At 25.1% G+C, this 21,407-nt stretch overlaps 2 protein-coding genes across 4 annotated transcripts in view; one reads left to right on the forward strand and one right to left on the reverse strand.

The window, feature by feature from the left end:
• The window catches only part of LOC122504336 (E3 ubiquitin-protein ligase RNF181-like), a 250,891-nt gene that overhangs the window by 93,454 nt on the left and 136,030 nt on the right, over positions 1-21,407 (forward strand). The window lies entirely within an intron of this gene.
• The window catches only part of LOC122504311, a 144,043-nt gene continuing 136,258 nt past the window's right edge, over positions 13,623-21,407 (reverse strand). For 2 of the 3 annotated variants that reach the window (XM_043615381.1, XM_043615373.1), the window contains exon 5: positions 13,623-15,386. In XM_043615381.1, the coding sequence (XP_043471316.1) occupies positions 15,087-15,386 (300 nt within the window). In that variant the 3' untranslated portion in view covers positions 13,623-15,086. The remainder of the gene's footprint in view (positions 15,387-21,407) is intronic. The other variant, XM_043615376.1, reaches the window with a different exon arrangement.

Genomic DNA, 21,407 nt, shown 5'->3' on the forward strand with positions numbered 1-21,407 from the left:
AATAATTATTCAAAATAATATTAGGTATAATGTTTACTTTATTTTTTATTTTAAGAATTAAAATATAATTATGTTACTTTGAAAAAAAAATTATTTGAATCAAATGAACGACTATAGTTGTCTATAAATCAAATAAATACCAAATGAAAAAATTGATTTTCACAATTTTTGAAGCATTTTTTTTTAACAAAATCTTTGTTTTTAGGCTGAAAATGCCAAAAAATGCCATTGTTATTCAATTTTTGTACATAGAAATTCATTTGTTTATTTTTCTAACTAATTTCAAATCATAATTTTAACCTACTTTTTTTGTTTTTTTTTTATTTTTTATATATAAAAATATTAAAAATAATGATCTGAAATTAGTTAGAAAAAAGCAAATGAATTGAATAACAATGGTTTTTTTTAGAATTTTCAGTCTAATAACAAAGGTTTTTTTTCAAAAAAATGGTTAAAAATTGTGAAAATCAATTTTTTCATTTGGCAATTTTTTTGTGGATTTAGAAACATATTTTCTTCAAAATTATGCATGGATTTCAAAATACACCAATTTTTAAGAAAAATAAAAATTCAAAAAGGATTAAAATATTTTCTGATTATGATTTTAATAATTTATGACTATTGAATTCCTCACAAAAAATTATCTTACAAATAATTTTGTGGAATATGTAAAATTATTTTCTTATTTTTTTAACATTTTGACTAGGTATGTAATTTTATTTCTTTCTTCATAATTAAAAATTAAGATGTTTAAAATTTATTGATAGGACTGACAATTATTTATCAATTAAAATTAGGAATAAATAAAAATTCGATTTTTTGAAATCACAGTTTTCTTGAAAGTATCAAACTGATACTAAATTGGATCAAATTGATGCCAAAAATGTAGATCAATTTTTGATTTGATTCACATTTTTAGTATCAATTCGTTGCAGTTTGATACTATATATGGGTGATTCTACAAACGAAGGACGAAAATCAAGAAAATTTGGACACAACATTTTTTTCTCATTTAAGGTCTGAAAAGTATTTTAACTTCAAGTTAATGGTACTAATAAAGACATCCATAAGTGGCCAGACAAAATATTAAAAATTACAAAAGTTATGGTTATTTATAAACAATTTATCCAGAGAATTAAAATCGTGTTAAGAAAATTCACATTAACATAAAAATTAATGAATGGATTTTTATAAAATTGGTTACTCGGGGGTTTACGGGGTTGCTGATTAAGAATCCAATGTCAGTTTTTCAAAATTCAAAATGGCGGATCCAATATGGCGGACGACTTTTGAAAAAACTTATCGTATTCGTCTAAAAATCGTCACCCGGGGGTTTTTGAGGTCGCTGATTAAGAATCTAATTAAAATAATTTTAAACAAATTGTTCGATTTTTATTAAATTTGATTTTGTAAAATATATTTAAACGACGTTAAATAAGTTATTAACCTAGAGGAAAAGTTAGAGCTAACAATTTACAAGTTACCAACATTTTCGCAACTTTTGAATCAGATAGTTTAAGATTATTTAAAATACGGAATACTTGATGCATACAGAAATTTCCGAGGACTGAAAAGAAATCGAGTACCCGAAAAAATCGAATACTAAATACTTTGAGAACACCTCTAGTTTTTAACGTTGAGTTTAATTTTGAATTTACTTTTTAATAATTCATTAATTTATTTTTATTTAATTTATTTAACTAATTAATAATTAATAATAATAATAAATTGTAATTAATTAATTAATTATGATTATTAAAAATTATTTAAAATTTATTTATTTATTTTTATACATCTATGAACTATAAATATAGTAGTAGAACTAAAAAACATAATTAAATTGTTTAAACAAATTGTAAAAACAATGGTTAATTTGAAAAAAGTTGACCTCGGATTAGTAATAAGCGAAACAGAAAATCACCGAGTAACGATTTTCAGACGAATATGTTAAGTTTCTCCAAAATCGTCGGCCATATTGGATCCGCCATTTTAAATTTGAAAAATTTTTAAAACTGACATTAGGTTCTTAATCAGCAACCCCGAAAACCCCCAAGTAACGATTTTTACGAGGATCAATAAAAGTCATCAGTTTAATTAATTTTTGTTGTAATTTAATTAATAATTGTTTTTAACAAATTACAGATGGTCTATTTGTTTCTATAAGCACAATTGAAGGGCTACATAAAATAAGGGGACGAACGCGAGGCTTAAAAGGGATACTACCAGTTGGGTAGCAGAGACAAGCCTTGAGCCGCTCGCTGCTACCTGACTGATATTATCCCTTTCAACCACGCGTTCGTCCCCTTATTTTATGTACACGGAGAGAAATTTATAGCAGTGGGTAACATAATTGTGGTTAGGGTGACCATCTTTAATGCTACGTATACAGACAGCTATCTAGATAGTCACCATTACCATCAATATCATCAGAAGTAACATCTTGGTAGTACGGGGTAGCATAACTATATTTTTGTAACATCTTTGATGGTAGCCAGTAGCATAATGATAGTATCGAGTAACATCAACTTTTTAACATCAAAATCTGACTATCCATTTCTCTCAGTGTATAGCAAAAATATTTTAAGTTTGATTTAAACAAAATATGTTTGAACCAAATAAATCGTTTTCTCAGTGTATGTACTCTTTTCATTAATAAACATTTTACTATACACTGAGAGAAATGGATAGTCAGATTTTGATGTTAAAAAGATGATGTTACACGATACTATCATTATGCTACTGCCAACCATCACAGATGCTAAAAAAAATATAGTTATGCTACCCCGTACTACCAAGATGTTACTCCTGATGATATTGATGGTAACGGTGACTATCTAGATAGCTGTCTGTATACGTAGCATTAAAGATGGTCACCCTAACCACAATTATGTTACCCACTACTATAAATTTCTCTCCGTGTAGAATTGTAAAAGTAAGTTCAAGTGTCTAATAATAAAGAACTACTTTGATTTTAGTGGGCTAAACTTTATTTATATAAAAAAATACTTATTCCATTTGTTTGTTTATGTCAACATAATTATTTATGCGAAATGAAAATTGAAAAATCAGTTATAGCAATTTCTTGTAAATTTAATTAGGATTATTTTAAGACCAGAAAATCGAACAATATAGTTGAAAATTGTTAGTTTTACGCTATTTTTAGTGATATAGTATACATCCTATCTCAAAAGTGCCAGACGAATAAGAACCAGACGAATGAGAATTTGGCATTTTTTGTTTAAAAAATAGAAAAATAACATTAAACGAAAAAATCCTTCAGTACTATCTTTTAGAGAATAATAATCTACAAAACATAAGTCTATAGAATAACCAAAAAATAAAATATTTTTTTAAAAAATGTATGCCAGACGAATGAGAATTTGTCTGGTCACAACACAATCTCCGTCACAAATTGAGAAATCTTGGTTAATAGATTAGAAGATTCAATAAAACCCGATTGGTATCACATTTAGTTTAGTTTGATTAACAACTACAACGAACAGTCACTTCATCAGAATGTTGATTTTTAATAATTTTTACATTTTTTGCACTGCCAGACGAATGATAACAAATTCAGGGGACAAACTTCGCGAAGATATTTTATAAATAAGATATAGAGAAACATCATAATTATTTCCATATTAGTAATCTACAACTATCATTCTCCCAAAGGGACATGCCAGACGAATGAGAATTTAGCACTATAATGTGTATTTTTTGCAAAAAAATATTTTTTTTCATCGGTTTTTTTTCTGTGCCATAATAGAAACCATTAAGATCTACAATTTTTATTAAAAGTAAAATTATTCTTTCCAAAATTAATATACAAAACATGGTTCAGACATCAAAATTCCCTCTTCCCAAGTAGAAATGTCCGGAGTTAGGACGGAGTTAAACACCGACATGGTACTGACTCAGTACTGACCGTCGGTACTGACTTTCGGAACCCGATCAGTACTGGGAGTATACTGACTCCAAAACCGAATCAGTACTATGTCGGAGTTAGAAAAGTTCTAAAATCAGTACTGGCAGAAAACTGGCTTAACACTAAATCAGTACTGCGAAGGAGTTAAAAAAACAATCAAAATTTGTTATAATGTAATTAAACATTAAACATCGTTTGATTTATTAACAATTAAAATATTTGCAAAGATTTGTAAAAACATTATTCATCAACAATAATATCAAACATTTTATTAATTTATTATTAACTAATAGATATATTTTAATAATATAATAATAAATTATTATTAATTAATTATTTTTAGAATTATTACGTATTATTAATAATAAAAAAAATTTTATTTTTTAAAGCTGTATATATATTTTTATTTATTTATTTAACAAAAATTTTTCTTAAATAAATTTTTTTTTATTATTATTTTAATAAATAATTAGATTATAAATAATAAATAAATAATTATATTAATAATTTTTACCATATTATTATGATGTATCTATTAATTACTACATAATGACTTGATAAAATGTATATAAAGATATATGTACTTATATATCGGTCCCACAATTCAAAAGGAAGTTTATGCGAGATAACTCCCGAGCTTGCGTGGCTATGCGGTATGTGTATTCGACTTGCGTCCTCGAGGTCTAGGGTTCGGTCCCCCGTGCGTGCGATATTTTTCCGTCTTAGTTTTAAGTGTTTTGTGTATAATTCTTAACAGTGTTACATAAAGTATAAGTTTAAATAATTAATAACCAGTAATAATAATAATTTAGTCATTAATTTAAATAAATAAGATTTAAATAAATAATGAAAAAATAAGAAAAATATTTTTTAAAACTTATTTTAATAAAAGGAATTCTAATAATTAATTAATAATAATTAATACTAATAATAATTATTAGTATTCAATAAATTACTCCCCATGCTTTAATAATTAAATAAGGAGCTTATACTGACCGCCGGTAAAAATCAGTACTGGACAGCGTTACCAGCCAGGGTTTTCCCAGTACTGACTTAGTACTGGAGTCAGTACTGCAATACTGGCAGTCAGTACAAGATCAGTACTATGCCAGTATTACATTTCTACTTGGGATTTTGTAGAATCACCCATATATTAAGTTAACAGTGATTCAGATTATTCAAAACACTGAACAAGTACCAAGATTTTTAATAAAATCCTTTTCGAATTCAAATTTTATTATAATATTGCGTCATATTTGAGAAAAACAATTTATAAACTTTGAAAATGTTTAATTTACGTTTCTGATTTTTATTGAAGTTAATAATTTTAAAAAATATTTATTTAAAATATTTCACTTAATTTGAGCTTCATTAAAAATAAGATAAATTGAAAAATTCAAAAATTAAATATGTTGAATTTAATTTAAATTTAACTAAGATTTTAATCGACAAAAGTTTTAACAAATTAAAATTTATTAAAATAGGGTAAGTGTGGGTATTTCTGCGAATTTTTAGTGTAGGTTAACTTTGCGAAGCTCGTCTAAGTTTACGAAAAAATAAAATGCAGTTTTTTCAATTACAAATTAAAGTTCAATTATTATATTTTCCAAATCATTAAACTCAATCAAATTTCGTTACTTATTTGTATTTAAAAAAGTAAATTAAAAACTAATTGTCAACACATGTATTATTGTTGACTCGCGATTAATATTGTGTGACATTTATCAAGGAAACACCAATTATTGTGCGAGCATTATTGCAGAAAATCAGGTGTCGCATAGCGCGCTGGTTGTCAAAAAAGAGGTTATGTTTAGTATGCGTTGCGCAGTAAACGTATTTAAAAATCGCAATAATACTAACATGCAGTAAAAATTCTGCTACTAATATAGTTTTAAGTATTATTAATTGAAAATCAATAATATATGGGTAAATTAATATATTTTTCAAATAATAAAGTGTACTTCTTTGATTAGTAACACTGAAACGTGTATACTATAGTGAATATTGGAAATATCAATGGTTTTTAATATGTATTCATGACTGCCATATTTGATAATTTCACAGAATTCTGTCATAATATATTTCAAATTTAAATAAATAAATAAATAATTGTCGGAATGTACATTTTTATGAGCTATTCTATCAAGTAAGATTCAAAATAATTTTTGTAATTATTTTGAAAAAATTAGGCGTGTATTTCAAAATGAAAATAATAATTTTTTAAAAATCGCAATAATTGTGTCACTCGCAGGAATACCCACACTTACCCTATAAATGAATTTAAAATGTTTAGAAACTAAACTTTTCATTAAAAATATTGATTTTAAAAAATTAAAATTTAACAATTTATAGTGTAAAATAATGTACATATTTAGTAATAATTTATAATAATTAAGAAAAGATTTTTTAAAATACAAATTAATTAAAAATGTTTAGAAACTAAACTTTTGATTAAAAATATTAGGAAAATTTACAAAAAATTTAAAAAAGGTGCAAAAAGGTGAAAAGATGACTTTTTCTGATCTCTGTAATTTCAATAATTAAAAGCAAAATAGTATATTTCGTAACGAGTGCGAGCAGTTGGCAATTTTTGAACGAGCACTTTTTTTGGAACAAACTGTAGGCGAAGCGAAGCTCAAAAATTGGCAACTGCTAGCACTAGTTACGAACGATATTTTTCATAACAAGGTGCAAAAAAGTGCCCTTTTTTGCACCGCATTATGAAAATATAATTAAATTGTACATTACTAAAATTAAATAATTAAACAGAAATTAAATTAAAAAATGTAACTAAATGAGCGGATGCGAAGAAGAACTCGCCGAGCGCGCGGTTGTAAGGGATAATATCAGTCAGGTAGCAGTGAGCGCCTCTGGGCCACACACTGCTACCTGACTGGAACTATCCCTTTCAGTTGAGCGCTCGGCGAGTTCTTCTTCCCATCCGCTCAAATGAACATATTAAATTGTAATTAATATTAATTTAAATTAATTATTCAGAAATAAATTAAATAAATTCAGAAAATTTATTCTTTGAATTATGAATTTTATTATTTATAGATTTTAATAATTTTTTTAATTAATAGTAATTAAACATTTTTTTATAATGAAGGGTAGAAAGAAGACATAGTATATATATAGTCAGATAAATATATTTTATTTACTTTCGTCAATATACAAATTCTCCAATATTAAGGAACTACTTACTCAATCAATGACTTAATTAATGATAAACATTTCTCATATCACGAATCATTAGTTTGGTATTGAGTATCAAGCACTTTTCCCAAAACTATCCTACCAACATTGTAAATTGGTCCTAGAGACACAATTTGTAGGCTAGAATTTCAAAAGACTCTTTATTTTTCTTTAAATAACAGACGTTTACAAAAATACTTTAAGATCATGCATTTAATTCATATTATAGGATATTTATAGATTTTTTAATATTTTTTTTATTTGAATGAATCCTTAAAAATTTCACGTCAAAATTAAATTTACGCAAATTACATTTTTGTTTCTTCAAATAATTATTATATAAATAAATATAATTGTCAATGTGAATCTTATTATATTTTTCAGTTTTTGTAAATTTTTTTTATTATTTATGGAAAAACCATGCGAAAAAATATTATTTTATATGACAATATTTTGTGCTCTTCGGAATTCTGAAAATAATTTTTTCTTTTCCATGCAAATATTCTAGAAAAATTATATTATAAATGAATTTCCTGACTTATCAATTTTCTTTTTCGATAATTTATTTAATAATAATAATTGTTTTTCAGTATTAGTCTTATTCTCTTATGTGCTTATAATATTTTTTCGCAAGATTTAATTCGACGTGAATGAAAAAAATATAAATTGATTCTTGAATCTACATAGTTTTTTGTTTCTTAGTTTGGAGTCCAGCCTTTAACAGTCTATCGACAATAAGCAGAAGAACTGTTTTTTTTATAACAAATATACATTTTATAATTATTTTTATATTATAGAATATATTTACAAACAACGACTTTTTCTCTCGATAAAAGCTGAATACATTGGGCGGGTACTTTAAAAGTATCTTATTATTTATGGCTACAACGCTTAGACGAAATTTTTTTTTTCTGTTTCAGAAACTTTTCGCATTTTAACGAATAACAAGAAATCTTTGAATCATAAAATTCTATTTTCTTTTGTTATACCACATTTAAAATTCGAATATTTATCTACTGAATTGTTGAAAATATTTTCTACCCACAATTTTTTACAATCAGAACAATTGCATTACTGGAGAAAGTCTTTTACATTTTATTATATAAGATAAGAAACAAAAGAGAAAAATTTACTTTTGAGAAAAACAAACATTTGTTAGATTTTGTTTGGATCGGAAATGTTCTTGATAAATTCCGTCTTCAGTTTATCATAGAAATAAAAAATTTACATCTGATATTAAGTTATAAAATTTAATAAAGAAATATTTTTTTAGGTTGAAAAAAATAATTTTCTTTGAAATCGAAAATATTAGGTAATAAACTTTCAAATATTAAAAAATTTTAAAAATTGGGAAAAATTAATTTCGGATGTACATTCTTCTTTCTGTTTCTAACGTCATGTCGCAAAGCGTTGCATTGACACTCGTCATGCTTTTTTGCTAATGTTCATTGTTTGCAGAGAGCATTAAAAACCGATAAGATCGTGTTAACCAGACAGTTACTTTCGTGTCGTAAAATCATTAGAAAAAAATGTATTTGTCTAAAAAAAAAAGAGAGAAGAGAGGGAAAGAAAGAATTCTTATCGGTTCGACCTGTTTCACACACAACTCCCGCATCTCATACAAATACAATCGAGGATTTGGCCATTTTTATTCTATCTACTTATACACTACGCATTTTATTGTTCTCGTGGCTCTTATTTCGACTGTCTTGAATTTCACCTTCAACAAGTCTTTCTAAAATACATATATGTCTAATACTTTTTAAATATTTATATTTAATAAATACAAAGTTTTCGCAAATTTCTTTTTTATATTCGGATCATCGTCATTTTTTTCAATTACTTTTAAAGCTCCTTTTTTCAAGGGAGTTTTTGAAGAATAAAATTTGAATTTTTGTTTTTAAAATGAAGTAAAAATTTGTTTAGATTTTGGTTCCCAGAGAATTTCATGAATTACAAATTACAAATTCAATTATTCAATTACTATTTTCTGATTACATTTTTTAGTAGAGAATCTATCAAAACGTATTTATTTATAACTACTTTATGAACAAAATACGACGTACAGGAAAAAATTATTTTTACAATTGTTCATTTTTTACGTTGAATTAATAATAGTTTTAAAGAAATAAACAATTTTTCAGTCAAAAAAATTCTTTTGAATTTTATACTAGAATGATTCTGCATAAAATCTAGTAAACATTTTATAGAATTGCACTAAAACAATTCAATAGAATTTCTATATAAATTCTAGTAAATATTAGATGTAGAAATTTACCCAATTTTTTTATAGATATTAATGAGTCATAAATTATTAATATTAACATATTAATTGAATTTCGCGACAATACAATTAATTAATTTGTCGACTAGATGGAATGTAAATTCGCTCATAAACGAAATGAAGCGAATAGAGTACATGAATATTATAAATTACAATACTAAATAAATTGTAAATAATTTTACATAAATTTTACTAGAAAAATCTTATAGAAAATTTTATAGAAAAATTCTATAGAATCAATAAAATAAGTATAATAGTAAAATTCTACAGAACTTTTCCTACTGACTTGTTTAAATAATTATCGTTAAACAATTGAAAATAAGAAAACAAAAAAAGTATTGTACATTTTTTTTGTTTTCAATTTGTCTATTAATCCAATTAATTATTTTGAAATACAATAATTATAGTTTCTCCATATGGGAATTAATGTATTGAAAAAGTTCTAGACTTTGTCAAATTTTTATACAGTTATAATTCCTGAAGAAGAAAATTATTATTTCCTTTTCGAAATAAGACTAATTGCTTTGGATAACGACGAATACAAAAATTCAAATCGCATTCTTGAGTATTTAAGAATTGTGGCTCATCATTTTGCCATTTTATAAAACTTTTTTTTGAATAAATAACATTTTTTAAATTCGGAAACAATAAGTTTCGAAATTTTCGATTCGGAAAGTTTCGGAAAAGTGTCCTGGAATCTTAATTTTTGTTTAAATATTTAACAAGTTAATTCTTTTTTCGGTATGTCCTTTTTTCTTTGGCAAATCTGTAGAAACTGTCGAATGGAAAAATATTTTACAAGAGGTTTTACTGTATTTTTAATAAATTTGCAGTTAAAATTCGGTTTTTGCTGTGATTATTTTACAAAAGTATTATTATTTTTATAATACTATGAATGTTATTATTTATCATTATTTTCATCATTTACTATAACCATTTTTATTTTTTGCTAATTTTAGTATTTTCTTTTTACTATCTATTTTCAGTATTTTCTTTTGCTATGTTTAGTATTTTCTTTTACTATATCTTTAGTATATTTTATTTTCCTATTTTTCATATTTTTTACTACTTTTCTCTTTCTACAGAATAATTTTACAGTATCTAGAAACTAGGATTTTATATAGGAAAAAATTCAATTCTATATTACACAGTAAAAACTCTCAAATTGGAAAATGTTCCCTAAGATATTCTACTGCATTTTGTAAAATTTCGTCATTTTCGAATTTCATCAAATTTTACATTTAGTGGTCCTACCGTAAATTTTCACATTTCAAAAAGTTAAAATATAACATTTTGATTATAAAATTTAATGACAAGACTACTGTATTTTTAAGAATTCAATTCTCCTATTTAGAATTTACAGTTGCGGAAAAAGATCTCTAGTATGAATTGTATATCTTTACCGTGCATAACTCGAGAAATAAAATCACTGATTACTCAACCTAAGATCGTTATAAAGTACACAAGTAATGAACTACTGTTTTCAGAAAAATTTATATATATATATCTAATCAGCTGAACATCCGTTAGAGTTATATGGCACTCTCTGTTGTTTTATATAGAAATTCGTGCGAAAAATTTTATTTCACCTCTTCTATGACAATCATGCATTGTTCCCCAACAGAATTCATTCTGCATTTTAAAAAGGAAATACGGTCGAGTCATGTGGGTGCGATTGATATCACATATATATATATATATATATATATATATATATATATATATATATATATATATATATATATATATATATATATATATATATTTTAAGAAAGTGTTTTTCAGCCTTGCAAAGAAAGTCACTTTGGATTTGGGACAGGATGAAAGTGTTGGATGATGGTCAGCTTAATTTCAACATATATATATATATATAAAGAAATATACAAGTAGCACGATTTTCACGCTTTTTAATTTTATTTCTCGTGTGAATGCGACACTGATCTTGGATTCATCATTTTTTCTTCTTTAATTATCTCCACCCGTTTGTAATTGATATAACAAAAATAGAAATTTCAACTCTTCAAATTTTTATTTTCTCTTTTTATGAAGAATTTTTCTCTTCTTCGAAAAAGAAGAAAAACAGAAATGAAAAAAAAGTATGTACTGTATAGGAAAAAAAATGATGAATCGTAAAAAAAATCGCTTGACTTTAAAATGAAAATTTTCCGCTTTGAAACGAAAATATTGCTTCTTTTTTTCGTCGAAAAAAATGAAAAGGACCCAGATTGTCGCTACGGGGGAGTGGAAAATAAAATTTTATATGGAACTCCATAAAAGTCCGAAAATGGCACTTGGAGAAAATCGAACTTTTCAAAGAGTTCCATAAGTTTCAATTGTAAAAAATTCCATTTATATATAAGCTCGTGTTGTAAAAGTGTTTCAATATTTTTTTTAATCCGCAAAAATGTATTTATGGTAATGCAAAATCGTTTTAATAAAAAAATACGATACAGACTCTAAGGAAGCAATTTTGCATAGATTTAAAAAATTTTCAATTTCCTTCTGAAATGTTTAGTGTGAAGTATATTTTTAGTTAATTTTGTAGTATTTCTCTCAAATTTTTGAAAAGTGTGAAAATATTTTACAAGAGATTTTAAAGTCAGATGAAATTTTTTTTTATCGAAAATACTTTTTTTGGGGAGAAATCCCATTTTTTTGTGGTCTTGAGATAGAAAGACTTGGAATTTAAAAAAAAGAAAGAAATCGGAATCTTAGATTGCTAATCATGACATAAAATGCAACCATTATGAGCATATCGGTATTACGCCAATCGATTCACACGCGTGCATTATAACATTTATATATATATATATATATATATATATATATATATATATATATATATATATATATATATATATATATATATATATATATATATATATATATATATATATATATATATATATATATATGTATATCAGTAATCCACAATCAACTTTGTATGATTATGCCGATTGCTAAGGCACGCATGTTACACTCCTATTCAGAACGTCGAGCTACATTTTAAATTCATGAATATCGTTAATCTAATATTCTTAATTTTCTTCTCAAGTCAAGTTAATCGATCAGTGCCAAGCTTTGCAATTATTTTAACATCCTGGTTCATTCAGTCATCAATTTTAGGATCATTTCCACGCGAGGGAAAAAGTACAAAGAAAAATACAAATTAATTAAAAATATCAGCAATTAAAATTAAATTTTTTAAATTAAAATTCAAAAAATACTGAAATTCGACGTCTAAATTTTTCCATTCGAAAAGTTCTACATACTAAATTTTAATTCACAAAAAATACATTCAAATAGATTTCAACAATAAAAAATTGTTGATTGTTGTCTTTCTATACGAAATGTTGAAAGCCACTTTTAAAATTGATGAGACTTCCTACTTGAATTAGGCGGGGAACAAAAAGTGAGAATTTCAGGACACGCTAGATAAATTATAGAATACGAGAGAAGCATTTTAGATAAATGATGAGGATCCGAAATCATTGACCCTTCGGTTAAGAACGAAAAAAACCCGTTCCTGGAACGCTCGTGGAACCATTCTCTATATTTACTTCCTATATATATATATATGTATATATAGTTCATTTTGGAAGTTTCAGGAGATAACGAAGCCCTTTCTAAAGCGAATAAAGACATCGAAAGCTTCTTTTTTTTTGAGACGCAGATTCTTTTATAATCTCAACGACTCATAAACTATTTACAGACAAAAATAGAGAAGAGTTGACTTGGTCGTTTTCTCTTTCTCTTCCACTTACGACCTAAAGTTTTTAGAGACACTTTCAAACAGCTGCTTTGTCACAGAAAAAAAAACCCCTAAGTCCAGCTGTCTTAATCGAAAGAGTCGTTTAATTTTTTTCAAGATTTATCTAAAGCCACCACAAAACGAGAAAACTGTTTTCTTTTCTATTTTCGTCACAAAAGACACTCTTGTATTTTTCCTCATCTTGAATTGTTGTTAATTTTAACAATTTATTGTAGTTTAATTTAATTTATTGCAATTTCATTAAATTTATTGTAGTTTAATTTAATTTATTGCATTTTAATTAAACCTATTGTAATTTATTTTAATTATTTTAATTTAATAATAATTCTCAATTACTCGATTTAATAATTTTCAATTATTAAATTTTACTTACTTTGGGGAACGAATATTATTAAATTGATTTTTCCATCAATTCTCGAGTCAATAATTTAATTATCAATCCGAGAACTAATTTTACTTATTTTTACTATCACATGGAATTATTTATATGTTTATTGGCGTTTCTTTAATATTTGTTTTTTTGTTGGACAAAAATGTGAACAATTTGAAGAATGTAAATATTTGGAGAAAATATTTGGAATGGAAAATGTTTAATATTATGAGACGGTATTATAAATATTTGATATTTTATTGTCTCCTGAAAAGTTTCGAAGTAACATTAATTTTACTGAATCAAAAGTTGGAAGTGTATTATTAGTGCGGTCAGTGACCCAGTGACTATTTAGATTCTGTAATTTATTCTTCTTCCTGGATTGTTCCAATACACTGCTTGCACACCTGGTTTGTTCAACAGGATATTGTAAGTTGATTACAGGGGCAAGAACCCACCCTGAATTATCAGCAATCTTAATAATAGTAATCTTTTCAATTTTTCTAAGGCATTCTATATATATATTTATAAATTCATTATATTCAATATTTTTTTTCATCGAATTATATTCTTTTTTATATATACTATTGTATACTATATAATATAATATTTATATTTCATATCTATCTATCAATTCAGGAATTTGTATTCTTTTTTTGGAAAAATATTTTTCACGGTTTTAAAAATACTTTTTTTTAATTATTTTAGCCGCAGAAAAATAAATTTTCTTTTCGTTGAAATAAAAATTAAATTATAAATCGAGAAATGTGGGAAGAAAATAAAACTTGATTTCTCCAATTACGTAACAATGGGCCAATTTCAAGCCCTAGGGTAAAAATAGATGGAATATAAATAAAAATGTAATAAGACAATGCATATAGCGTTTTTTAAGTTCTGAAACTTGTGGTGAGCGGGTATAATAAAAGATGTTATTTTTTTTCTTTAGTTCTCACATTAAAGAAGTTTGTTCTATAAGAAACCGTGATAGAAGTCAGGTAGTTGTAAAAATTCTTCTAAGAAATTCCCTCCCAGTTATCTCATAAACTGGTCGAGATATCTCAGTTTTATTATTATTTGAAATCATTCACGTCGCACATAATAATTAGTATTCGCGATAGTTAACCTCCAGGTATATATGTATATAGAAACTAATCGAAATTTGCATACAGTCTCATCTCTTTTCAATATAGTGAAAATATATTTTTCAAACCAAACGATTTAAAAGAATCTCATTTTTCTCATTCTTTCTATTTGCGAAATAATTGTTTATTAAGAAAATTTTTTAAATCGCGAAAAATTCTTCACGAAAAGAAAAATATTTTTTTCAATGAAAGTTCCAGAGATGTAGAGAGATATCTGATTTTTTTTTAAATGCAGAATAATCTTTGGATAGGAAGGAAAACAGTTTTCCTTTGTGGCATTGTAATTCGTTGGTGGTGAAAACGTTTTTATCATTTTCATTTCTCTTTTTTTGAATAGAATTTCGGTATATTTACATGAATAAAGGATTTGAGGGAATCCTTATTAAAGTGAAGCCAAGCTAAAGATGGGCCAACACTTCGACAGCTGCAACCGGAGGCGTTTGATCGCCACTAAGAATGACGGGCTCGGATTCTGTTTGAACAATCCTGACGAGATTCGCGTCCTTTTTCGATGGTACCAATGTAGCTGTTGGTGTCACGTTCGCTCGTCCACAATAACTCGGCGGTCGACTCTCTCTCGTTGTGGTGCAAGGCGTCACAATGCTTCCAGCATTCGACCTATAAGTTGGCGGTGGCGATGACGTAGGTTGCAGACGGTCCAGCAGTAACAATCGAAGTCTATATTCCTGCATACTCGCCTGAAAAATAAAAAAGAATTCAGTCTTTCTTCTTTTCCCTTTTTTTTTAGTGGCAATTTTTCATTTTAAACGTAATCCATATTACCTTTACGGTACTCATCTTTTTTTTCGAAAAAAAGAGCTTAGAGATTAATTAAAAGAAGCTTTTTATTTTTATCCATGAAAAAAAATGAAAAATGTCAGAATGTTCTTGAAAAATACATTTTTTGAGAGAGAGAGAAAGAAAGAATTTTTTATCGAAATTATTTCTTACTAAACAATTATATAATTCAGTTTACAATAAAAGAATTATGCGATTTTGTTAATAAGCACGAAATTTTTTTTTCAATGGCCTGAAATAATTTTAGACTTAAATAAAACAAAGTTATTCAATAGTTTTTATAGATTTGTTTAAGAAAATCATTAAAAAAAGGAAAGAGAGAATTATTTAATTTGTAACGATATTTCCTTTCATAAATGTATAAAATATGAAAATCTGATATTTATTTTGTAAAAAAGTTTCATTAACTTTTTTTACAGAGATAAAAATTCGCTTTATCACAAAAAGGAACGTGTATGTTAGAAATTCTTTTTAACATTCTTTTTATTTTTTTTAATACAAATTATTACATTTTATCAGAAAAAAGTGATTAGTGATAATTTGGGAAAACAATAAAATTTAAATAAAAAAATAAAATTTCTTTTCAATAAATAAACATTAGGGAGCGTTCACAAATTACGTAACATTATAAAGGGGAGGGGGGGGCCTAGCTATTTGTTATGTACAGCAGAAAAAATGGCGCTAATGTATGTAACAGTGTGTTACATGGGGGGAGGGGGGGTCAAAATTTTCAAAAATTAGCGTTACGTAATTTGTGAACGCTCCCTTAGACTTAGACATAATTTTTTATCTTTTATATTAATAATCATTGTATTCCTGTAATCTGTTCGCAGTTTGAAGTTAGTTGTTTAGTTTTTTGTTTTCTACCTTTTTTGATAATTTTTCTTTTTAAATATTTTGAATTTTTAAATTAAGGTTTTCTTGTGTTCTTCTTTTTCTTCTTCTTCTTTCTTTATAATAATTCTTGCAAAGAATTTTAGCAAAAATTTTGAAAATAATTTAATTCCTTCCAAGAATTTTCTTAAAACTTTTTAAAATAATTAATTAAAGAAGAATTTAATTAAAAATTTTGAAAATAATTAGGTAAATTATTTTGGAGAATTACTTTAAATTTTTCGAAAATATAATTCAATTATTTTAGAAAATTGCTTTAAATTTTTTGAAAATAATAGTTTTTTAAAATAATTTTAACTGAAAATTTTGAAAATAATTGAATTTTACTACGCATTACTTTCAAGTTTTTAAAATAATTCTGTTTGTTAATAATTGTAATTAAAAATTTTATTATTGAATTTTATTACAATTTTTCGAAAATAATTGAATTCTTCGCCGAATTTTATTACAATTTTTGAAAATAACTGAATTCTTTTGAGACATTTTATAAAAATTGTACTAAAAATAGATAATCGAATTCGCATGGGAAGAAACTTATTATTTATAAAATTAATTGAATTCTTATAAAACGATTTATCAAAACTTTCAAGATAACTTTCTATTATCTAAAGAATTCACTCTTTAGGAAAATTGTATTGCAATATTTAAAAATACTTGAATCGATTTGAAAATTTTTTTAAAATTTATTAATTATATTGTAAATAATTAAATTTCTGAGAATAATAAAAATAATTAAATTTTTCTGAAGAATATTATTATTTACGAAAATAATTTAATTCTGGCGAAGAATTTTATTAACATTTTTTTAAATAATTTAATTTCTTCGAAGAGTTTTCTTAAAACTTTAAAAATAATTTATTTCTTACGAAGAATTTTATTATTAATAAATGAATTGTTTTAAATTTTGAATCCAAAATTATTCTAAAATTAAAGTTGATAAAAATAAAAATTTTGTAATTTGCATAATAATAATAATAAAAAATGGAAAACAGTGCTTTGAGCGCAGGACGCGCTTCACATATTGGCTAATTTAATTAATTTATTATTATTATTCGGTTTTATTATTATTATTATTATTCGATTTTATTATTATTATTATTACTAATTAATAATAACAAAAATTTAATAACTGCTTAATTAAATTAATTATTTAAAAAGTAAACATCTAAATACTGTTAAATATTCTTTTTATTCTGTGCCTTCATTTATATAATGAGGGAGATTAAAATATATAGAATATCAAGTGTTTGACAATAAAAGAGAAAAAAGTTTTTTTTTTGCTACTACGATTTAACGAGTAAACAAAAGTTGGCTATAAAAAACTTATCCGATTTCAGGATGTGCACAGCGGAAAAAAAATATTCATAAAATCATAAATTCTCTCACGAAATGCTTCTTGACTCGTTACCAAGTGCATATAATAAGATCTCCCCAATGCAAAAGGAAAAAGACGGAAAACATCAGTTCACCTTTGTATCTGTGCTTTTGCAAATTAGTGATTTAATTTCTACGATGAATGGGAGTTATAATTTTTATTTCAACTTTGCCTTTGGGGCTGATGTATGAAAAGAATTTTCTTGAAACAATTTTTCTCTTTTATTACTTCAGCAATAATAATATCCACACGAATCTCGACAATTTTTTTTTATTTATTCCAGAAAAGTTTCTTCTACACAGAGATAATTATATAATTTCACTTTTTGAAAATAAGAACTAAAATAATTTCTTTCTATTTTTAATTCTCAATTTTTGTTTCAAACAGTTTCAGAAAAGAAAATATCTTTATTTTTATTCATTGTTATTATTCATATTATTATTTGTGTTATTACGTATTCATTATTATTAAACCCGTTTATAATTTAAAATAAAAAAAAATAAAAAAAAAATTATTAGTTATTTTCATATTATTAAAATTCTTATTATTTATTTATTATTAAAGGGGTTACAAAAAATGCACTTTCGTACATAGTATTACTATTTAATTTTTGTTTTGTTTCAACTATTATTTTGTTTACTTGAAAATGAAAATATTTGTTTATTCACAGAAGAACTGTTGTCTAGGTTGTAAAGGTTGTAAATATTTAAATAGTTTATAATTAGCTTTAACAAGCTTTTAATACGGCTAATTTTGTTTATTTCCAAATAAAATTTTTTATTTATTTATACATGTACAAAAACTGTTGTCTAAGTTGTGTATGTATATTTAAATGGCTCAGTTAATTACCGAAAAAAAATATATACATATATTGGAAATTCCTTATAAAACTCTAAATTGACAGTGAAAATAATTTTTTATTTTTATAATTATTGAAAATAAAATAATTGCTGGGAATTTATAATTTCTCTCGGAAATGTTGAAAAGTAAGTGAACGTTCAAATTATCAAATGCTATATTTTGCCAACTCATAACGTGACCTCAAAATCTAGTTATTCCATCTTTTATCTCGTTATACTTTCTCTTTAATCTATGTTAATGAATCTTTACAATGTCAAGATCACTCTCGGCAAAGTATATATATATATATATATATATATATATATATATATATATATATATATATATATATATATATATATATATATATTAAACAACAACTTCAAACAATTTCAAAAAAAATTTAATTAAACTCTTTTAAAAAAATTAATTCTACAGAATTGTTAGTTAAAAGTACACTGTAAAAAAAGGGAGTTAAATTTTAACTCCCCAGGGGATTCTATAAAAGTCGCACCCATTGGGGAGTTAATGCCAGGGGAGTTAAATAAAGAGAGTTAAAACTTCACACCCAAATGCTAACTCCCCAAGGAAAAAATAACTCGCGCGGGTGTTAAATGAAGGGAGTTAGAAATTAACTCTCTTTTGGAGTTGATTTTTAACTCGAAAAATTTCACTCCCAACTCCCGAGTCCGTTAACTCCCTAAATTTTTTACAGTGTATTAAGAATTCAGATTTTCAAAGATTTTAATGTAAACTCTTTTCAAAATTCAATTATTTATAAAAATGTATGCTATAATGCTTTTAATATTAATAATATTATTAATTATTATCTAAAATTTAAACAGAAAATTATTTTTAAATTAATTTTTATTAGAAAATTTTAGGTTCAAGAATTCAATTACACTGTAAAAAATTTAGGGAGTTAACGGACTCGGGAGTTGGGAGTGAAATTTTTCGAGTTAAAAATCAACTCCAAAACAGAGTTAATTTCTAACTCCCTTCATTCAACACCCGCGCGAGTTATTTTTTCCTTGGGGAGTTAGCATTTGGGTGTGAAATTTTAACTCTCTTTATTTAACTCCCCTGGCATTAACTCCCCAATGGGTGCGACTTTTATAGACCCCCCGGGGGAGTTAAAATTTAACTCCCTTTTTTTACAGTGTATTTAATACAAAAATAAATAATTTACGTAATAATTGAATGTTTTTTAAAATTTAATTCTTATAAAAAAATTTATCAACAAATTTTTAAATAATTGAATTCTTTTGGAAAATTTGATTAAAATAATAGATATTGAAAATCATTGAATTGAGTAAATTTTTTTGAATTAATTGAAATTTTGCCAAGAATTTTATTAAAATCTTTGAAAATAACTGAATTTCGAAGAAGAATTTTATTAAAATTTTTGAAAATAATTTAATTTCTTCGAAGAATTTTCTTAAAAGTTTTAAAAATAATTGAATTCTTATGAGAAATTTTATCAAAATTGTACTGAAGATAATTGAATTCATTCGAATAATTTATCTACCTATCTATGAAAATAAATGAATTCTTGCAAAGAATTTTATTAAAATTTTGAAAAATAATTATTTAATTTCTTCGAAAAATTTTCTTAAAACTTTTAAAAACAATAAATTGAATTCTTTCGAAAAATTTTATTAAAATTGTATTGCAAATACAATTTTATTTTTAACCAAAATTCTTTTATAAATCCATTCTTTTTCATAATTAATTAAATATAGGGGAGAGTGGTCCTAAGTTGGCCGCCTAAGCAAATTGGTCGAAAATAGTAACAAAATGAAATTTAATCACTTCGGCAAGTATATATTAGTGTTCAGAGATCGTTTTGCTATAATTTTGTGGTATTTAGAACGTTATAGAATGACTTTTGTAGTCTTAATACAATAAATCGTGAAAAGCTGCATTTTGGACATTTCAGAAATAGCGGTCCTAAGTTGGCCACCACTTTTTTTCGCTTGAGTATAAGGAAGAAATGCATATTCTTTTCAATTACGCAGAAATTTTACAAATTTGATACATTTAGGAGAATAAAAACGCATTATATAACTATTTTTGTTTAGAAAATGAAGCAATATTTTATTTCATTTATTTTCAGTGGTGGATGGCTGTAGAGACAGGCGTTTTTGTACTTCATTTTTTCTAATGTTTTTTAAACCATTTTTTTTTGTTTTTTGTCTTTGTTTAATTCCTACGTTACACTTTTACGGTCTTTCTCGTGATAAAAAACACAAAAAAGAAATAAAACATAAATAAAAACAAACAAAAACAATAGGTGGCCAACTTAGGACCACTGTAGATTTTTACAAGTTTCAAATTATTACGCTAATAAAAAAAATTTATTTAAAAAATCAAAAGAACCTCTTATTACAACATTAAATAAAGGAACTAGCGCACACACTTATTTAGAAATTTTTAATTATTTATCTCTTGTAGCTGCTCTCGAAAAAACAAGAAAAATCAAATTTTTTTGGTCAAAAACAATATTATTGTCCTCACAATGCGTAGAAGAATCTTAGATTATAATTAGGTCCATAAATTATATCATGGTTTATCAATATATCATACCACAAAATTATAGATTCGTCCAGTATACCATCTCTGAGAAATGCAGGGTGGCCAACTTAGGCCCACGGCCAACTTAGGACCACTCTCCCCTACGTTAAAAAATTTAACTAGTTTCAAAAGAATTTGAATTATTAAAATTTTTCCAAAATTCGAAGTTTTTTAAAATTATAAATTCACTCAAAATTGAAATTTTATAAAATTTTAAATTAAAATCTTTTCAAGTTCA

The sequence above is a fragment of the Leptopilina heterotoma genome, unplaced genomic scaffold (genome assembly GCF_015476425.1).
Source record: "Leptopilina heterotoma isolate Lh14 unplaced genomic scaffold, ASM1547642v1 Lhet_11, whole genome shotgun sequence".
Classification (NCBI taxonomy): Eukaryota; Metazoa; Arthropoda; class Insecta; order Hymenoptera; family Figitidae; genus Leptopilina; species Leptopilina heterotoma.